Source organism: Staurois parvus, unplaced genomic scaffold, assembly GCF_062004578.1.
Source record: "Staurois parvus isolate SC_StPar_1 unplaced genomic scaffold, SC_StPar_1.0 ptg000601l, whole genome shotgun sequence".
NCBI classification, from domain to species: Eukaryota; Metazoa; Chordata; class Amphibia; order Anura; family Ranidae; genus Staurois; species Staurois parvus.
In genome coordinates this window covers 907,198-925,235 of record NW_028318397.1, presented here as the reverse complement: position 1 = coordinate 925,235, position 18,038 = coordinate 907,198, and the positions used below count along the sequence as shown (strand labels likewise).

Here is an 18,038-nt window from a genome sequence, read left to right as displayed (position 1 = left end):
TTGGGTGTTTTTTAGTTTGTATGTAATGTAGTATTATTAAAGGTTTCTAAAAATGTATTCACAAAGTGAGTTTTGAATGTTGTGGTCTTCAATTTTCTCAAGCTAAGCTTTTTTTTACAATTTCTTATTAGGCAGCACTGCGGCAGATTACAGACAAAGCTCGGGAATTTGGAGCTGGACCATTGTTCAATCAAATATTACCATTGCTAATGTCTCCAACACTTGAAGACCAGGAACGGCATTTGCTTGTTAAAGTTATTGATAGAATCTTGTACAAACTTGATGATTTGGTTAGACCATATGTACACAAGGTATGTAAAATGTTTTAGTGATCTATTTGTAATGTAAATCTAAGCTATGTTTTTACTCTGCAACCTTATATTTGGGGTTCGGTTGCCCAAAATATGAAGTGTGTTTAGAAATGGAATGGAAAATACCCTGGCAGTGGGTTGGCACTTTACAGCTTTAAAGATTTTTTTCTTCCATCCCTTGGGAGGATGCACCTACGTTTTAATGTGTCTGTTGATAAGCGGTTAATGGCCCTTTTTAAGAACCTTTTTCTCACTGGCACCCTGCTTTAGAACCTGCCTTTGCAGTGTCTTTGTACTATCCAACTTTATTTGACTTGGATAAGGCCATCGGAGGGGATCTGGTTTCAATTTAATCTGACCCTTTAACTGTGAAGCATCTGTAGCTCATGCTTGCTGCCTTGAGCTATTGCATGGATGGATTGTCAATGGTTGCCTCATCTCTCCAATTCCTTTAGACAAGCCTTCCTCAGCGTGAAGGGATGCCTCCAGTTTCCAGAGTGGGGGTATGTCTAATAACATTTGCAAACAATTCATCAGTCAGGCATCTTGAATGCTTGAGTGAGGGAGGGGGTTTCAATGGGCTACAAACTAGAATTCCTTTCCTCTGGTCATGTTTTCCATCCTGCTTATGTCACCACACAGATTAGCAGATCTCCATGCAACCCTTGTGGGTCTTCCAGACGAAAGGGTTATCACCCCAGTACCTGCTTTAGAATGGTTCCAGGGATTTTACTTCCAACTTGTTCAGTTCCTAAACTCCAAAAGTGGTCCTTCTCTCTGCTTTTGACTCCCAGCACGTAGTTTGTGCTCCTGCCTTTTGGCCTAACATCAGCACCTCAAAGTGCTAGCTTTGTTACATTCCAGTTTGCGTTAAGAATGTGCGTTAACTAAACAATTGTTTGATTAACAGTATGGCATGGACATCTATAATCTTGCAAAGTTTCTATTGGATCCTGAATCTTTTAGAAGCCAGTGCTTGATCCAACTATCCAATTCATTCCTTGGAATATCTCTCCGTAGACAAAGCTCAAGCCAGAGTTTTTTTGGGTTTTTTTTGTCGGGGGTGGGGTTTACACAGGAAAAACTTCTCTAGGCTCCAAGTCTCTGGACTCTTCAGTCAAGAAGTTACCCAACTCTTTCTGCCTGAGAGTTCTGGGACCAATGGTAAACTCATTCCAGGCAATCCCATATGCCCTGTTCCACTCTAGATCTCCACAACGTTGTGTTCTGTTATTGTGGGACAAGTTGGTTCAGTCTTTGAACAGAATGATTTGCCTGCCACCAAAGACAAGGTTGTCCTTACCTCCTTAGTAATACAGCTCCTAAAGTTGAGGGAAGTCCTTTCTGATGTCTTGAAAGATCTTAGTCAGACTCCAGCATGTCTGTCTGGAGAGGAGTCCTGAACACCATGTTGATTCAGGGGACTGCAGAATCTTGTCACATGATCAACATTCTGGAGCTTTTGACAATTTGCTTGTCCTGCATTGGTATATACCCCAACTAAAAGGTAGTCCATTAGGATTCAGTCAGGCAATACACAGCGGTGGCATACATCAACCACCAGGGAGGAGTCTGAAGTCTTGCTGTGGCAAGAGATGTTATTCGACAGAATTTTGTTCCAGCCTTCTCAGCCATTTACATTCTGGACATGGAAAATTGGAAGGCATATTTTCTCAGCATTTCTCAGCATTCAGTGCCTAGATCCAGGTGAGTGGTCCCTAAACCAGAGGTGTTCCATGACTTGCGTTACATCAGATTGTGTACCATCAGGTTCTACAAGCTGTACAAGTTTTTATCTCCAGATGCATAGACCCTCTTGACTAAAGCAGTGGATGATCTGGTTGTTCCATGGGATTAGTACAGCCTGATGTATACATTTCATCACTTCCTCATCGCAGTGTCAAGATGGAGGGCAACTCCATTGATGGCCTAGGTGGATGTGGTACTCTGACCTGATCAGATGACATTGTTGTATAGGAGTGCTGAACCTTGTGGTGATTTGTTGAAAGGCATAATTCACGTAGGCATAGGATGTCCATCTTGGGTGTTTCTCAGTGAAACTCTTTCTGGCCTTTCTACAAGTGGGCCTGGATCAGCGCTTGGCTTTGAGTACCATCAAGGATCAGATTTCAGCACTTCGATCTTGTCCCAGAGAATGCTAGCACCCTTTCAGCCTATCAAGATATTTATACTTTAATTTTCACTCACAAACTTGTGTTCTTTGTTGCCATTATCTAGGTCAGACGAGGTGAACTAGTGGTCTTGTCCTATTAAGACCCAGAAATGTTTAGTTCATATAGCATTTGATCCAGTTCATATCTGTCCCTTAGTTTCTAAGTAGTGTGAATAAACAGGTTCCATGATATATATATATATCATTTGTAAAAAAGAAAAAAAAAAAGTCAACAATGGTCCTTCTTTATGGTAGATGTTTGGCTTTTTATCTCAACCAGGAAGTCATTCTTCCATCCGTTTTTGTCTCTTCAATTTTTCATAAGGAGATCTCCCTCCATTTCCTGGCTACTGCTTCCATTAGACTGTATTCTTGACATTCCTGATGGTCCTGGGAAAGGAGGACCTGATTCTAGCTCCACCATCATTTGGTGGCTCAGACAAACCATCATACAAGCTTAAGTGTTACCAGGTTTTTTCAGTCCTCATCTGGTCCCATCTTCAGGCATAAGGTACTTCAGGAGGCTCTTTAAGCCATTGGCAGTCCCCAGTTATGTTATTCTTTCATGGGCCTATGAGTACAAAAATTTCACTTGTTCATTGAGGGACACAGGAATTATTAGACTGTTTGGGTTTTACAGCCTCTACAGGAGAAATAGAAAGTGGCAGCAAACAAGCCATAGCACAGCCATTCAGAACCATTTTTTTGTTAGTGTCCTCAGAATAATGGATATGTTTCGCTTCAGCTTTGTTTTTTTGTTTTTTTCCTCTACATGCCTCCATTTGATGCCAGCTGCAGCTGATGGGTTTATCCTGTGCTGGCCAACTATTTCTTTGTTTCTTTCTGTTTGTCCTTTTTCTCCTGTAACAGCTGTATAATCCAACTTAAGAATTTCTGTATCACTTAATAGACTCAAAGAATAGAATTTCATGATTAGTACAAAATAGACTCGTTTTGGGTGTGTGGCTTAGCGATGGCAGCATGAAGACGCTTCTTTGGGAGCTCTGCGGAGACCTGAGCCGAAAACCGACAGTCAAGCCACACTGACGAGCTGCTTTCACATGCCTGGGGAATGGAAACAACCACTGGGAACCGAAGGGACATGGAATTACTCATGATTTTCTCCCACCGCTCTGTCTCCTCTTCCAAGGCCCTGCAGCCACTAGGAGCAAAATAGGCTGCGGGGAACCCTGAAGTGCCACCTGTTCATCCAGACTCTCCCATCCTATCTCCATCTCTACTCTGGGCAGATTTACCGACTGGCTCCTTGGTTAACAGCCGCGCAGAGGGTGCTCTCCAGGAACTTATGGCAGACTTTCTCACCAAACGAGACCTGCAAGCCAGGGCTACCTCCATAGTAAACTGTCACGGGAATTGCATGACCTGTGCCAGCAGGTGGACACTGTTGAACGGGTGACAGTTCTAGTTTCTACAGGCACTCCTACCCGTACTCCTGACATTCATGGAGGGACTCCTTGGTGATCCTAATTTCATCATGGATCCTCTATTAGATGTATCTCTGTGCATGGCATCTGCATGCATCGATGTCCTCTCACTCTCAGACCAGTCCATCTAACCCTCCAGCTGAGCCCACGTATATGGGACCCTTTCCTGGTTTTTCAAATTAACCTGTCAGTCTTCCGCTCTTAACATCTCGATGGGTTGGGCGACAATCCATTCACTGCGCCCCTGCTATTCTTTCCGATGAGCGACCAACTCCATCTGTTACCTTAAAGTCGATATTGCTTCAGATCCTATACGGCTAACTTTGACTCATTGCTACTTCAACTGAAAGCTGATTTGCTGCACTAAGTTGGGCTCACTCTAACCTGGTTTGGCTGGTGCAGTGCTCTTGCCCTGGGTGCTCTATCTGCTTCAGGCCCTCCCCATTCCCCTCCCCCAGGTGTTTTTTTTAAACGGGTGATATCTGTTTCAAGAATTTCTATCTCACCTGAAGTCATGTCTTCAATTTCATCTTTCAAAACTCCAAGGAGGAGGGGTTGGCCTTCCGAATGTGAGGGCCTATTACAGGGCAGCCCATCTCGCCAGACTGGTTGGCACTGAAACCTTGTGTGTCTGTTGAGCTACAGGACTCATGGAAAGACAGAGCTTGCCTTGGATCTCCACTCCATTGCCAAAAGCTCCCAGTGACCACCACCCTACCCTTAGTAGCACCTTGTTGGTCGCCAGGGACACCTTTTCAAAACTTTTCTGTTTCCCCATAGCCCTCCCCATGGTCCCTATACTGAGCCAAAATTTTTACCAGGCCTTCAGAACCCCCACATCCAGCGACTGATATTAAGCGACCGCCTCTATTTTTGGGATTTCATGAGGTCTGGCAGCCAGCTTTCCTCTACTGCTGTGCGACCACCACCGACCCTCCTCTGGACTTTTGGAGTGGTCTCCAGCTCTGTCACTTTTTGTCAGTGCTCCTGAACCCCAGGTATCTCCTGCCAGTTTACGGCGCTGGAAAGCATCTGTCACGGAAGGGAACTCGTCACTGCATTCCTATTATTTATGCCTCTCTGATCTAACCGGCGACAGGTTTTGTCCTGCTTTCCTTTCCACATGGGAATCTGACCTTGAAACCCAATTCACTGCTGCACATAAAGAGAAAATCTTTGTGGTGCTTAAGGAGGTGTGATGCTGCACATCTTCTGGGACTGTCCCAAAATCAGACCATTTTGGTAAGAGGTCATCAGTACCATTAAACACCCGACCAACGTAGATTTAGAAGACAACCCGGTAGAATGCCTACTGCATCTCTGAGTGACCTATTAAGAAATATAAGGCCTCTTACAATCCAGCTTCTGAATGTGGCCAAGGCATGCATCCTTCTATGCTGGAAGTCTGTGAATTTGCCTTCGAAGTCCCTCTGTTTTTCTAAAGGTAATGAACTTGGAGACATGGAAGACCTCACGGCTACTGTGTACAACAGGTAAGAGACCTTTCGTGACATTTGGAGGCCTTGGCAATGATTTGTGTATACTGATGACTATTGGCAGGAGGTTTTGCAACCTGCTTGACCACTTGTGTCTTTTGTTTTGCGTTCATCGGGTGAGAGACTATGCTCTCCCAGGTTCTTGTGGTTTGTTTCACCCCTTTTGTGTTGACCTCTTTATCTGGTACATATGCCCTCCCCCTTTTTTTTTTTTTTTTTGTCTGGCTGCCACTCTCTCTTGTTCTATTCCCACTTTTTTTTTTTTTTCTTTTGTTTTTTATCCTCTACAACCTACGTCTGGCCAAGTTTTGGGGCAATCTGCCATTCAGTTATTTTGAGCTTGCATATATTTGTTTTGTCCCCTCTCTGGATCACATTGGCCACAGGGGTGTCCTGTGCTCCTCAGTGCACTCTTTATTATGTTTGGTTGCACTTTTTAAGCTCATGAGTGTGTGTTGGAGGTTTTGCCTGATACTACCTTATGACCTTTATGTGTTATGTTGTATGATGACAAACTTTAAGTCTGCAGTGCTGCACACCTATACTTTGTTTTATTATAAATTTTTGCACCTGATTTGACTGTAAGACTTTCCTTGTTACCTTTTATGTGTTATTTTTACATATGTCTGCAACTTTTTCAAAAATAAGGAATTAAAAACAAAAAAACAAAAACTTATTAGCTGTAATTGACACTTCCATCGTACATTACAGCAAAACTGGAATTTTCCTAAGAGATGATGCTTTTGAAGAGTTGTTATAACATAGGTAGGCTGAACTAGTTTTTCCATTAGGATGCATTTTATATACTAAAGGATTGCCAAATTATTTGTAGTTTTTGATATTCTTTTTATCTAAACCTTTTTGTATTTCATGATTTTGATTTTCAGATTCTTGTCGTTATTGAACCCTTGCTGATTGATGAAGACTATTATGCTAGAGTAGAAGGCAGAGAAATTATATCCAACTTGGCTAAGGTAAGTTCTTTTATCATTTTGTTTACAGCCAAATTTTAATAATCAGGTAAATGCATATTTTCTATTTAATGCATTGTGATCAAGTCTAACTGTATTGAGTGTAAGCTACGTCTTCATAGGATATTATAGTTTTCTGAAGCTGACCATTTAACTGGCAGATCTTGCAGTTGTCCTTGAAATAAATCTCCCTGCCTAGAGCAGGCTTCAGAGCTGTTAATACAGGGATGTTCAATTCCTATCGCCCCAGCCATGTGCCTGGCAAGAGGTTTTTTTTTTGTTTGTGTTTTTTTTCACGTTTAGCCCTGCTGCGGACAAGCAGGAGGGCCTAGAGCTCTCTTTAAAAGCCTAGAGCTCTCTCTGTAAAAGCAATCTGAGCAGTTAACTAGCTGCTTTTTTTTCATTAGGACTAGTAGATTGACATGAGAGACAAGTAGAATGGGACCCCAATTTAGTCCTTTCGACAAGTAGTTTTGTAAAAAAAAAATTCCACACCCATGCTATAGTATTTGTATCTGCTGGTTTCAGTCCATGGACATCTTTAACTGCCTCCCGCCTGCCATATAAGGTATTGAAGAGTGGGCGGCGGTTCTATCATTCTGGTAGGATGTCATATGATGTCCTCCCACTCTAACGGATCATGCACACCCTTGGGGGTGCATGGCGCGGCAATCGGTGGTGCGCTGTGTCCAATCACAGCTATACACATGTAAATAGGAAATGGCGGATATCGGCAGTCCTCTCCTCCCGCTAACAGCTCATGAGGAGAGCCGGTAATCGGCATTCCTTAGAGGGGACATTTACACTGATCATCAGGGCACTGATGATCAGTGGCCTGGTGATCAGTTTTCCCCATCAGTGCACATCAATGCCACATATCAGTGCCCATCAGAGCTGCCAGTCAGTGTCCGCTATCAGTGCTGCCCATCAGTGCCATATGAGTTCTGCCTTTCAGTGCCCATTAGTGATGCCTGTCAATGCCCATCAGTGCCCCAGTGGTGATTTAAATGCTACCAAAAGAAAACTCTGCCTCAAAAAAATTATAAAAATTTTCTTTATGTGCAGTGTTGCATGACCGCGCAATTGTCATTCAAATTGCGACAGCGCTGAACGCTGAAAATTGGGCCAGGACAAGAAGGGGGTAAAAGTGCCTAGTAGGGCAAGTGGTTAAAGATGCTCACTTTGCAGGTTGAGGCGACACTGTCTTGAAAGGGCCTTTAACCTGACCCTCCTATATTTACCTTGGTCTTCCTCACAGGCTCTTCTGTGGCTGGTTAGAATACCTGGCACTTCTGGGTATGGAGAAATATTTGACTGGTTTCCCATGGTGATGCCTGGAACTAACAGCCAATTGCCAGTACCCTCGCACTGTCACAAAGTTATCACCACTTCCCCTGACACTGCTGATTTCCTCTCTGGCGGCAGTCAATTTGTACTTCATGGACAAAGTGAAAGTGCCTACTTATGACAGTTCACACCATACATACTTTTTATATTTGTGTGGTTGCTGCCATGTATCTTAAAATGTGGTGTTCACATGCTTTCCACTGGCATCAGAATTCCTCAATCAATTGAAGGTCACAGCTTCTTAAAAGCATTTTAGGGTTACACTGCCACCCACAGGTAAAAAGGACCCTAGGCACATAGTGGTCAGTCCCTGGAAACTAGAACACCTCCTATACCAGTCTTTGTATAATTATAGAAAGTGGTTCAAATAGAAATACAGTGCCTTTGAAAAAGTATTCATACCCCTTGAAATTTTGTGATCGACCAACACAAAGTGGCACATAATTGTGAAGGGGCAGGAAAATGATAAATGGTTTTCAAATTTTGTTTACAAATATCTGAAAAGTGTAGCGTGCATTTGTATTCTGCCCCCTTTACTCTGATACCCCTAACTAAAATCTAGTGGAACCAATTGCCTTCAGAAGTCACCTAGTTAGTAAAGAGTAAATTAATCTCCTTATAAATACTATTCTGTGAAGCCCTCAGATGTTTGTTAGAGAACTTTAGTGAACAAACATCATCATGAAGGCCAAGGAACACACGAGGCAGGTCAGGGATAAAATTGTGGAGAGGTTTAACCATTAGCCGCCCGGTTAATGGCCGCTTGGCGGCTTGAAATGCGCTCCTAAATTCCGGGTGCACGCCATTTGGCGTGCTCCCGCACATGCGCAGTTTGCGGCACAGCAGAGCGGCGCAGCAGCGGGATCTGTCACGGGCCGTGCACCTCGGACACGGCCGATGACAGATCCGAGTACCGACTCCAGTAGCTGGTACCATGTGACCTGCTGTGACCAATCACAGCAGGTCACATGATAGTTGTATACAATGGATGGCTTCATTCATGATGCCATCCATTGTATACTAGTGCCTAGCTGTGAATGGTCACAGCAGGTCACATGCACATGTCATGTGATTAGCTGTGACCAAATCCCAGCTAAGCACAAAAAAAAAAAAAAAAAAACTGAATCGATTTCATTCAGCTAAATGCTTGCTTATAGCAAAGTAATTCTTTGCTATAAGCAAACTGTGTATAAAAAAAAAAAAAAAAAAAAAATACTGATCACTTCCCCAAAGTAGTACAATGTTACTATGGTAACATTGTACTACTTTGGTCATAGTAAAATATGAAAAAAAAATGTAATAAAAAATTAAATATAATAATAAAAAAAAATATATATATATATTTTTTTCATACTGTCACCAGTCAGTGTCCATGTTCATCGCCATGCCAGTTATATGAAGACGCTGTACTGCACTGGTGACAGTATGTAAAAAAAAAAAAAAAAAAATAGTGAAAATAACTTTTTTAATTTTTTCATTTTCTGAAAAATTATGACAAAAAAATACAACTTCAAAAAACTCGCCATGCCTCTTATGAAGTACGTCGGACTGTCTACTCTGCAAAAAGGGGTCATTTGGGGATATCTGTACTATTCTGACATTCTTGGACCTCAAGAAATTAGATTGGCTGTCAGTACTTCAGGATTGATCAATATTCAGATCTATACCATAGTTTGTGAACTCTATAACTTTCCTACAAACTAAAAAATACATCCTAATTTGGGTTATTTTCACCAAAGACATGTAGCAGAATACATCTCGGCCTAAATTTATGAAGAACAATTATTTATTTGTAAACTTTTATAACAGAAACAAAGAAAAATGTGTGTTTTTTTTTCAAAATTTTTGGTCTTTTTTTGTTAATTTAGCAAAAAATAAAAACCCCAGCGGTGATTAAATACCACCAAAAGAAAGCTCTAGTTGTGTGAAGAAAATGATAAAATTTTAGTTTGGGTACAGTGTTGTATGACCGCGCAATTGTCATTCAAAGTGTGAGAGCGCTGAAACCTGAAAAATGGCCTGGGCAGGAAGGTGTAAAATCACACGGTATTGAAACGGTTAAAGCAGGGTTAGGTTATAAAAAAAAAATATCCCAAGCTTTGAACATCTCATGGACCACTGTTCAATCCATCATCCGAAAATGGAAATATAGCACAACTGCAAACCTACCAAGACATGGCTGTCCACCTGACAGGCTGGGCAAGGTGAGCATTAATCAGAGAAGCAGCCAAGAGGCCCATGGTAACTCTGGAGGAGCTGCACAGCTCTGGTGGGAGAATCTGTCCACAGGACAACTATTAGTCGTGCACTCCACAAATCTGGCCTTTACGGAAGAGTGGCAAGCAGAAAGCCATTGTTGAAAGAGAGCCATAAGCAGTCCCGTTTGCAAGGATTCCTGCAGGGGGCACAGCAAACATGTGGAAGAAGGTGCTCTGGTCAGATAAGACCAAAATTTGGACTCTTTGGCCTTAAAGCAAACCACTACGTGTGGTGTAAAACTAACACTGTACATCACCCTGAACACACCATCCCCAGCATGAAACGTGGTGGAAGCATCATGTTGTGGGGATGTTTTTCTTCTGCAGGGACAGGGAAGCTGGTCAGAGTTGATGGGAAGATGGATGGAGCCAAATATTTCTTTCAGGTACTTCTATAGCGCTGTCAATTTACGCCACACTTTACATATATATTGTACCTTCACATCAGTCCCTAACCCTCAAGGGGCGTACAATCTAAGGTCCCTAACTTACATTCATATATACATATACTAGGGCCAATTTAGACAGGAGCCAATTCACCTACCAGCATGTCTTTGGAGTGTGGGCGGAAACCGTAGTACCCGGAGGAAACCCACACAGGGAGAACATGCAAACTCCAGGCAGGTGGTGCCGTGGTTGGGATTCGAACAAACGACCCTAGTACTGCCAGGTGGAAGTGCTAACCATTTGGCCACTGTACAGGGCAATCTTAGAAGAAAACCTGTTAGTCTGTATAAGACTTGAGACTGGGGCGGAGGTTCACCTCCCAGCAGGACAATGACCCCAAGCATACAGCTAGAGCTACAATGGAATGGTTTAGATCAAAGCATATTCATATGTTAGAATGGCACAGTCCAGGCCTAAATCCAATTGGGAATCCGTGGCAAGACTTGAAAATTGCTGTTCAGACGCTTTCCTTCCGATCTGACAGCTATTTTACAAACGAGTGGGCAAAAATGTTACTCTGCTAGACGTGCAAAGCTGTTGGGACATACCCAAAAAGACTTGCAGCTGTAATTGCAGTGAAAGGTGGTTCTACATAGTATTGACTCGGGGGCCGAATACATATGCACACCACACTTTTCACATATTTAATTGTAAAAAAAATGTAAAACCCATTTATCATTTTCCTTCCACTTCACAAATCTGTGCGACTTTGTGTTGGTCTATCACATAAAATCCCAATAAAATTTACATTTCTGGTTGTAACATGACAAAATGTGGAAAATTTCAAGGGGTATGAATACTTTTTGAAGGCAATATAGTTGAGAGGAAGCTGTCAAACCAAACCAACCTCCATCCTGAAAGAAATCAAGTGGAGAGAGAAAATGTAAGATTACTTTAAAAGGACTTTAAAGTATATGTAAACCCTCAACTTGTAAAACAATCCATTCAGTTTAAAATTAAATGTGGCAAAACATTTGTGTATCGATGGATTTAAAGGGGGAAAAAAAAAAAACTAAAAACATTTTTTTTTTTTTTATTTCTCTGCTGCATAAGAGCTAGGGGAAGAGAACTGCAGCACATCTGTTTCCCAATGAAAGACTGTGCAGGCTTAATCCTGATCATTAGAGCAGAGCAGGCTCAGTTCTCAGAATAACTAGAGAACTGACCGTGGTGTGTTGTCCTCCTTAAAAATAGTACACACGATGATGAATGATCATCTGCGGGGATGCGTTATTTATTTTTTATTTTTATTTTTTCCGTTGCTAGTCTCATATCGTAAATGAATAGGTTACTAGAGTTACGAAATTTCTTAAGACAGAATACAACTTCCCTTGATGATGTAATGTGATGCGTTCTTTTGTTTCCAAGCATGCGTGGTCTTGGTCACTTTTTTTTTTTTTTTTTTTTTTTGTTATGCTCGAATATTGTATGGATTAAATGAAAATCGTTCATTCTGTTATTTTACGAGAATATTTTTTGTACTTGTCTCTTCGGATAATTTCTCATGAACTGGCGTTATTGACTCTCGAAAGCTGTGTTTTTAACAGATTATCGTACGATCGGTCAAAAAAAGTTGTTTTTTTTTTGTTTGTTTTTTTGTTTTTTTTCTGTCCGTACGATTTTCTCATCTTGTTCACTAGGCATTATTGTGGAAGTTTCTTTTAGGAAAGCAGGGGGGGCTGACAAGAACACCAGAGATTTCACACAAAGGAAGGAATGTAAAGAGAACAGGATACTTTTTCATATAAGTACATGGTACAGCAGACACATCAGGAATATGAAATGTTGGATTTACATAGCCTTTTAGCCAATGAGTCAATCTAAAAGACAAATTGCCATCAAACAAAAAACAAACAAACCCCACAAACGGGAGGAAAAGACCCTAAATCCAAGACCTAAGAAAAAGTATATTTACTAAAAGTACATTATCCAAAAAACGCATAAATTGGGGATACTTGCCCCAATAAACTTATGTGAAGGAATGTAAAAGGGGGTCCTGCGTTGTGTACTAACCAGTTCCACTTGAATAAATAACTCTCACTGTGGGTCAATACTCTAGCTCCCTTATATACAGTTGGGCAAATAAAGGTAGAAATACTACCGATGCTTTGTCTCTATTTGGCCAGTTGTAACTAATTCTATACACCGTTCGCTGTAAGGACCACTTAAGTATTTATATTCATATTCCCCCTTACTAGCCTCTTCTCAAGAGAGAATAGTTCTGCTAATCTTTCCTCATGCCTCTTGCACACTTCGGCTAAAAAAAAAAAATCCACAGAAAAGCTTTTACAGGCATTTGACTTTTTTTTCTTCTTCTTTCTTTAAGCCCCTGTTCACATCAAGCCCGACTTTGAAATCATGCGACTTACAGTGAAGTTGCATGATTCCAAAGTCGCGGGACCCGCTGATTTCAGGTGCGGTTTACAAGACATCTGATACAGATCTCTATGCAAATCGCACTAAAAGTAGTGCATGTACTACTTTTGAAGTCTGTTCAGCTTCAACCAAATCAGAACCGCACCAATATGACCGCTCCATTTGCGGACAATAGGATGCAACTTGGCACGCGATTTACAAGTCGCAGGGCATGCAAATCGCATGCCAAGTCACATCGATGTGAATGGGATGTCAATGCCCCTTTTGTTAGCACATAAGAGTTTACAGGTGTGTTAGAGGTAAGAACGTTTAGGAGCAGAAATTGGGAAAATATACCAAAATCACATTCAGGGGAGGAGTGATTGGGAAGAACCCCCACCACACACACATTCACACACACACTGCGTTTTAGCGCTTGAAAGTTCCTGGCCAGTTATTACCGTGTGAGCTGCTATGTGTATAAGAAAACGTAAAATAAACAGCTGCTAAACACCTTACACCCTTCTCGTATAAGCATGTATACAGTCTTTTTTTTTTTTTTTTTTTTTTTTACTTGTAAATAGTGCAGCACTAATTAACAATATACTGACCATTTAAGAATGTATATACATGTGAAACAACAGATAAAAAAACATAAAACATCCACCAAAATGCAGCAAAATTCGGGGGGTTTTTTTTTTTTGTTTTTTTTTTTTTGAGCAAAGATGTGTAGCAGAATACATTTTTGGCCTAAAATTTATGCCGAATTTTTTTTATTTAATAAAAAAAAAAAGTTTTTATGTTTAATAGCAAAAAGTCAAAAATATTGTCTTTCTCAAAATTGTCGGTCCTTTTTGGTTTATAGCGCACAGGCAATCAAATACCACCAAAACACAGGCAATCAAATACCACCGAAACAGAGCGCTCTATTTGTGGGGGGGGGGGGGGGGGGGGAAGGACGTCAACTTCATTTGGGTGCAGCATTGCATGACCGTGCAATTGTCAGTTTAAATAACACCGCCGTATCGCAAAAAAATTGTCTAGTCAGGAAGGGAGGTAATTCCTCGGAGGGCAAGTGGCTAAACTTTGTTCCCTTTTAGACTATGCACACTTGCGTGACTCAAAGTCGCATAATTTTCACTGCGACTTTGGAGAGACTTTACACGCTGGATCAAAGTTGCTGGACATCGGCATTAAAGTGGAGCTGCACTGCATCTGAGCACCGCAAACAAAAATGCTATTTAATTCCTTTTTAATATTCAAAGCAAACTCATCCATCCATCCATGTCTCCATGCTTTATTTTGCTGAGAAATCATTTTGAAAAACACCCCCTGGTATTTCATGCAGTGGCCATCCTGACTAAGGGCAGATTATTCATGTAGCATATACTTTCTGGAATCCATCTGCCCTTAGCTCAGGCATAGGCTGTGCTGAGAACCCTCCCTCCTCTCCTGAAGACTGCTGGAATGTATAACATCATTTGCCTAGGCATGGAAACTGGATAGTAACTTAAGAAAAGTGCAAAAATAAGTTTAAAACAAGTAAATATGATCTACTTTCCTATCTTTTTACTAATGCTAGCAGCAGAAAGATTAAAAATATTCCATATTGATTGAGAGGAAAGCTCTACTTTACGTTACACTGGTCTGAGTGGATGCCATTGAAAAGAATGGATTGCGACTTTGATGTCCAAAGTCACATGACAAGTTGCCCAAGTGTGAACGGAGCCTTAATTGGGCATATGATCCTCTGCAGTACTCCACTGAAGATCCTCAGTAGATCCCCTTCTTCCTTCCACATGTGATCCTCTATGGTACTAGGCAAAGGGTTTGCTCTTAAAAGAAATCAAATGCATATTTTCAGAGAGGAGGGAGAGTAAAATGAGAGCATCTTAAAGGAGAAGTACATGCATGTGGAACGGCAAGACCACTTGAGGGGGATTTACTGAGGACCTTCAGCGGAGTAATGCAAAGGATTATATGCCCAGTTAAAGGGGTCACATGCTTATTTTCACCCTACATATTCTGTAAGGTCAATTAAATCAGGTGAGAGCACAACTGGTGATTGAAGTTCACTGGGTATTTTTATTGTAGTGCTGATTATATTGTTAGTACTGCAGCATTTATAAGAAAATATTCTGGCCAGTGAATTGAATAAATGCCCAAATGCTTGACGCTCCTGAACATGTTTGGAAAACAGAGCTTTAGGTGCATTTTTAACACTGCTTTTCTCCTGCCAGTACAAGGGAGTTCAAAAGAGCTAGGTAAACTCCTAGTGTGCATGAGGACTAATAGATGTTATCACATGAGGCTTAATAGATGTTACCGCATAACCTCTGTTCTCAGCTCTAAAAGTGGTTTAGAGAAGGGGGTGGAGAAACAGCAGGACACTGATCTTCCCAGTAACGGGGATGTGGCAGCACAAGTCTGATCACTGGAGGACAGCCAGAAAACTGACCACACTGAGATGATGTGCTTCTATACCTAGCATGGTCAGTTTGAAATAGGAAAGCAGGGGCACTGGCAGGAACAGCAGGTGTTTCACACAAAGGAAGCACTCCACAGAGGATACGTTTTAACACAAGTACATGGTACAACAGGTACATATCCGGAATATGAGGCAGTGTGATGGTTTGGGCAATAACCTGCTGGTAAACCTTGGGTCCTGCCATTCATGTGGATGCTATTTGATACATGCCAGAACGTTGAATTTGCAATGTCCCACCAAAGCTCAGCAATAAAGCAACAAAATGCTTTTCTTGCAAGTTTGAGCAGGGCCTTTTTTTTAAATGCTCTAAGGCTCCACACTTTCTGGGGTTCTTCTATATGCTTTTCTCCTGGCGGGAGAAAAGCAGCTTCAAAAATGCTCCTAAATCACGATCTTAAAAACACATTTAGGCACGTCAAGCACTTGGGTGTTCATTTAATTGGCCAGAATATTAACTTATTCTGGCCACTGAAATGAATAAAATGAATTTAGGCACATTTTGGTGTTTTGTGTTTTGTTTTGTGTTTTTGTTTTGTTTATTTTTTTCTGCCAAATCGCTTCTTTTGAACACACAAGTGGTGATGTTTTTTTTTTTTTCTACCTCTAAACTCATGTGTGCATGGACGCATAGAGGTTTATTTACAAAAGCTGGAGAGTGAAAAAATATGCAGGCCATAGACGGGTCGAAAATCTGCCGATTTTTTTTTTTCTTTTAAAAAAAACGAAAAATCGGTCGTTCAAGCGGCCGACGTTACCACCAATGGTAAAAAAAAATCGGCCGATTTTCATCCCATCTACAGCCGGCAAAAAGTGTCCCTGCAGAGAGCTCTGCTATTTCTTTGACAGTTCCTTGACATTTACAGAGGTTGCAACAATGTATCTATTTGTATCCATTTAGGATACAGATGTTTTTATTCGGAAACAAATAGATACAATGTTGCAACCTCTGTAAATGTCAAGGAACTGTCAAAGAAATAGCAGAGCTCTCTGCAGGGACACTTTTTGCTGGACTGGAATTCCTCTTATTTTTCATCCTTCTTCTCCTTCATCATCATCATCCTCCTTCTTCTTCTTCTTCTTCTTCTTCTTCTTCTTCTTCTTCTTCTTCTACTTCTTGTTCTTCTTCTTCTTCTTCCAGGTCACTGCTCATGCGCAGATTTTTTTATAGGTAAAAAATCGGCCGATTTGCCCATCATTGCCGTGAAAATCGGCCGATCGGTAAAAAATCGGCCGATTTTTTTTTTTTACAACTTTACCGATAAAAAAAACGGCCGAACAAATAGCCCACTAACGATCCGAAAATCGGCCGATTTTCGACCCATCTATGGCCTGCAATAGGCTCACTTCTGCACAGAAACCAGTTGGCTTGTAAGCACTGCTAGTTCAATTAAGCTTTGACGATAACACCTGGAAGCTGATTGAAGTAAACCCCATAGGCTAACACGCTGGGTAGTTTAGAGGCAGAAAAAAAGTCAAATGCCTTAAAACAGGCTTTTTGAGCTTAGGTGTGTATGAGGCCTAGCAAATGCATATTGTTGTGTGAACATTTGACTAAATTGAATTCTAAACATCCCACTTTTTTTTTTTTTCCTTCAGGCTGCTGGTTTAGCCACAATGATTTCTACAATGAGACCTGATATTGACAACATGGATGAATATGTCCGTAACACAACAGCCAGAGCTTTTGCAGTTGTTGCTTCTGCCCTGGGCATCCCTTCCCTCCTTCCCTTTTTGAAAGCAGTTTGTAAGAGCAAAAAGTCATGGCAGGCCCGACACACTGGTATTAAAATTGTGCAGCAGATTGCTATACTGATGGGATGTGCTATCTTGCCACACTTAAGAAGCTTGGTTGAAATCATTGAACATGGTAAGCTTTAGTTGATAATTTGACTACTACATTGACACACACATTCTTTAGAGATTTTGTTTTCTCAGCACAACGTTGTTTTCAATGTTCCATGTTAAACAACTAGTGTTCACACCTGTTCCACCTAGAATTCAGTCAGAGAGCATAATTTCTGGCTCATCGCTCTCCTTATTGTTGGGATTAAGTGGGATGGCTAAATCTGCTGTGCTGTCTCTTTAGATAACCCATCACACTTGGGACATTTGTAAAATCAGAATTATGTATATGGTAATGTTTAATACACTTGATACAAAAACTAAATGAGAATGTTCGTTTCCCTATTTAAAGATTACTAAATATCTAGTATCCCTAAATACTAATTACTTTATGGGTATACTGCTGCCTACAAGTAAAGGCACTTGCAAATATAAAAAAAACCTGTAATCCAGCTCCCTCGTCCTAGGTTTACATATATTCATAATTTCTAATGTTTTTTGCTAGTCATAGTTCTTTGATTTGTTTACTCTCTAACTTTTTTTCAAGATTTCGCACTGCTGCTTGAGCTAGTCACTACATAACCGCTATCTGGATCAGTCTATCTGTAGCAAGTTTTTGCTTGGACTAACAGCACTGTAAAATTGATCACTTTTACAAAACATGGCTGCAGCCATGATCTTGTAATAACCACTTGCTGACAAGAAGTTTTATATTCATACATTGGTCAGCAAGGTTTCCCAATTTATTGAAGTTGAAGCTATGCCGAGCATTCTATCTTGTTTTGATGCAACTTGTCAGGTGTCTAAAACTGGTAGCCTGGTGTCACCTTCAAGCAGGGAAGTTCAACTCAAGCTCTCTTCAAGGGAGTGCACTTCCTGTGGTACTTATTTTTCTGTAGCAGACT

The 18,038-nt window shown here is 41.1% G+C and overlaps 1 protein-coding gene across 3 annotated transcripts in view; it reads left to right on the top strand.

Annotated features, from left to right (window-relative positions):
* Nucleotides 1-18,038, top strand: part of SF3B1 (splicing factor 3b subunit 1) — a 134,867-nt gene that overhangs the window by 81,198 nt on the left and 35,631 nt on the right. For all 3 annotated transcript variants that reach the window (XM_089692692.1, XM_089692694.1, XM_089692693.1), the window contains 3 exons: nucleotides 132-311; nucleotides 6,313-6,399; nucleotides 16,888-17,158. In XM_089692692.1, the coding sequence (XP_089548818.1) occupies nucleotides 132-311; nucleotides 6,313-6,399; nucleotides 16,888-17,158 (538 nt within the window). The remainder of the gene's footprint in view (nucleotides 1-131; nucleotides 312-6,312; nucleotides 6,400-16,887; nucleotides 17,159-18,038) is intronic.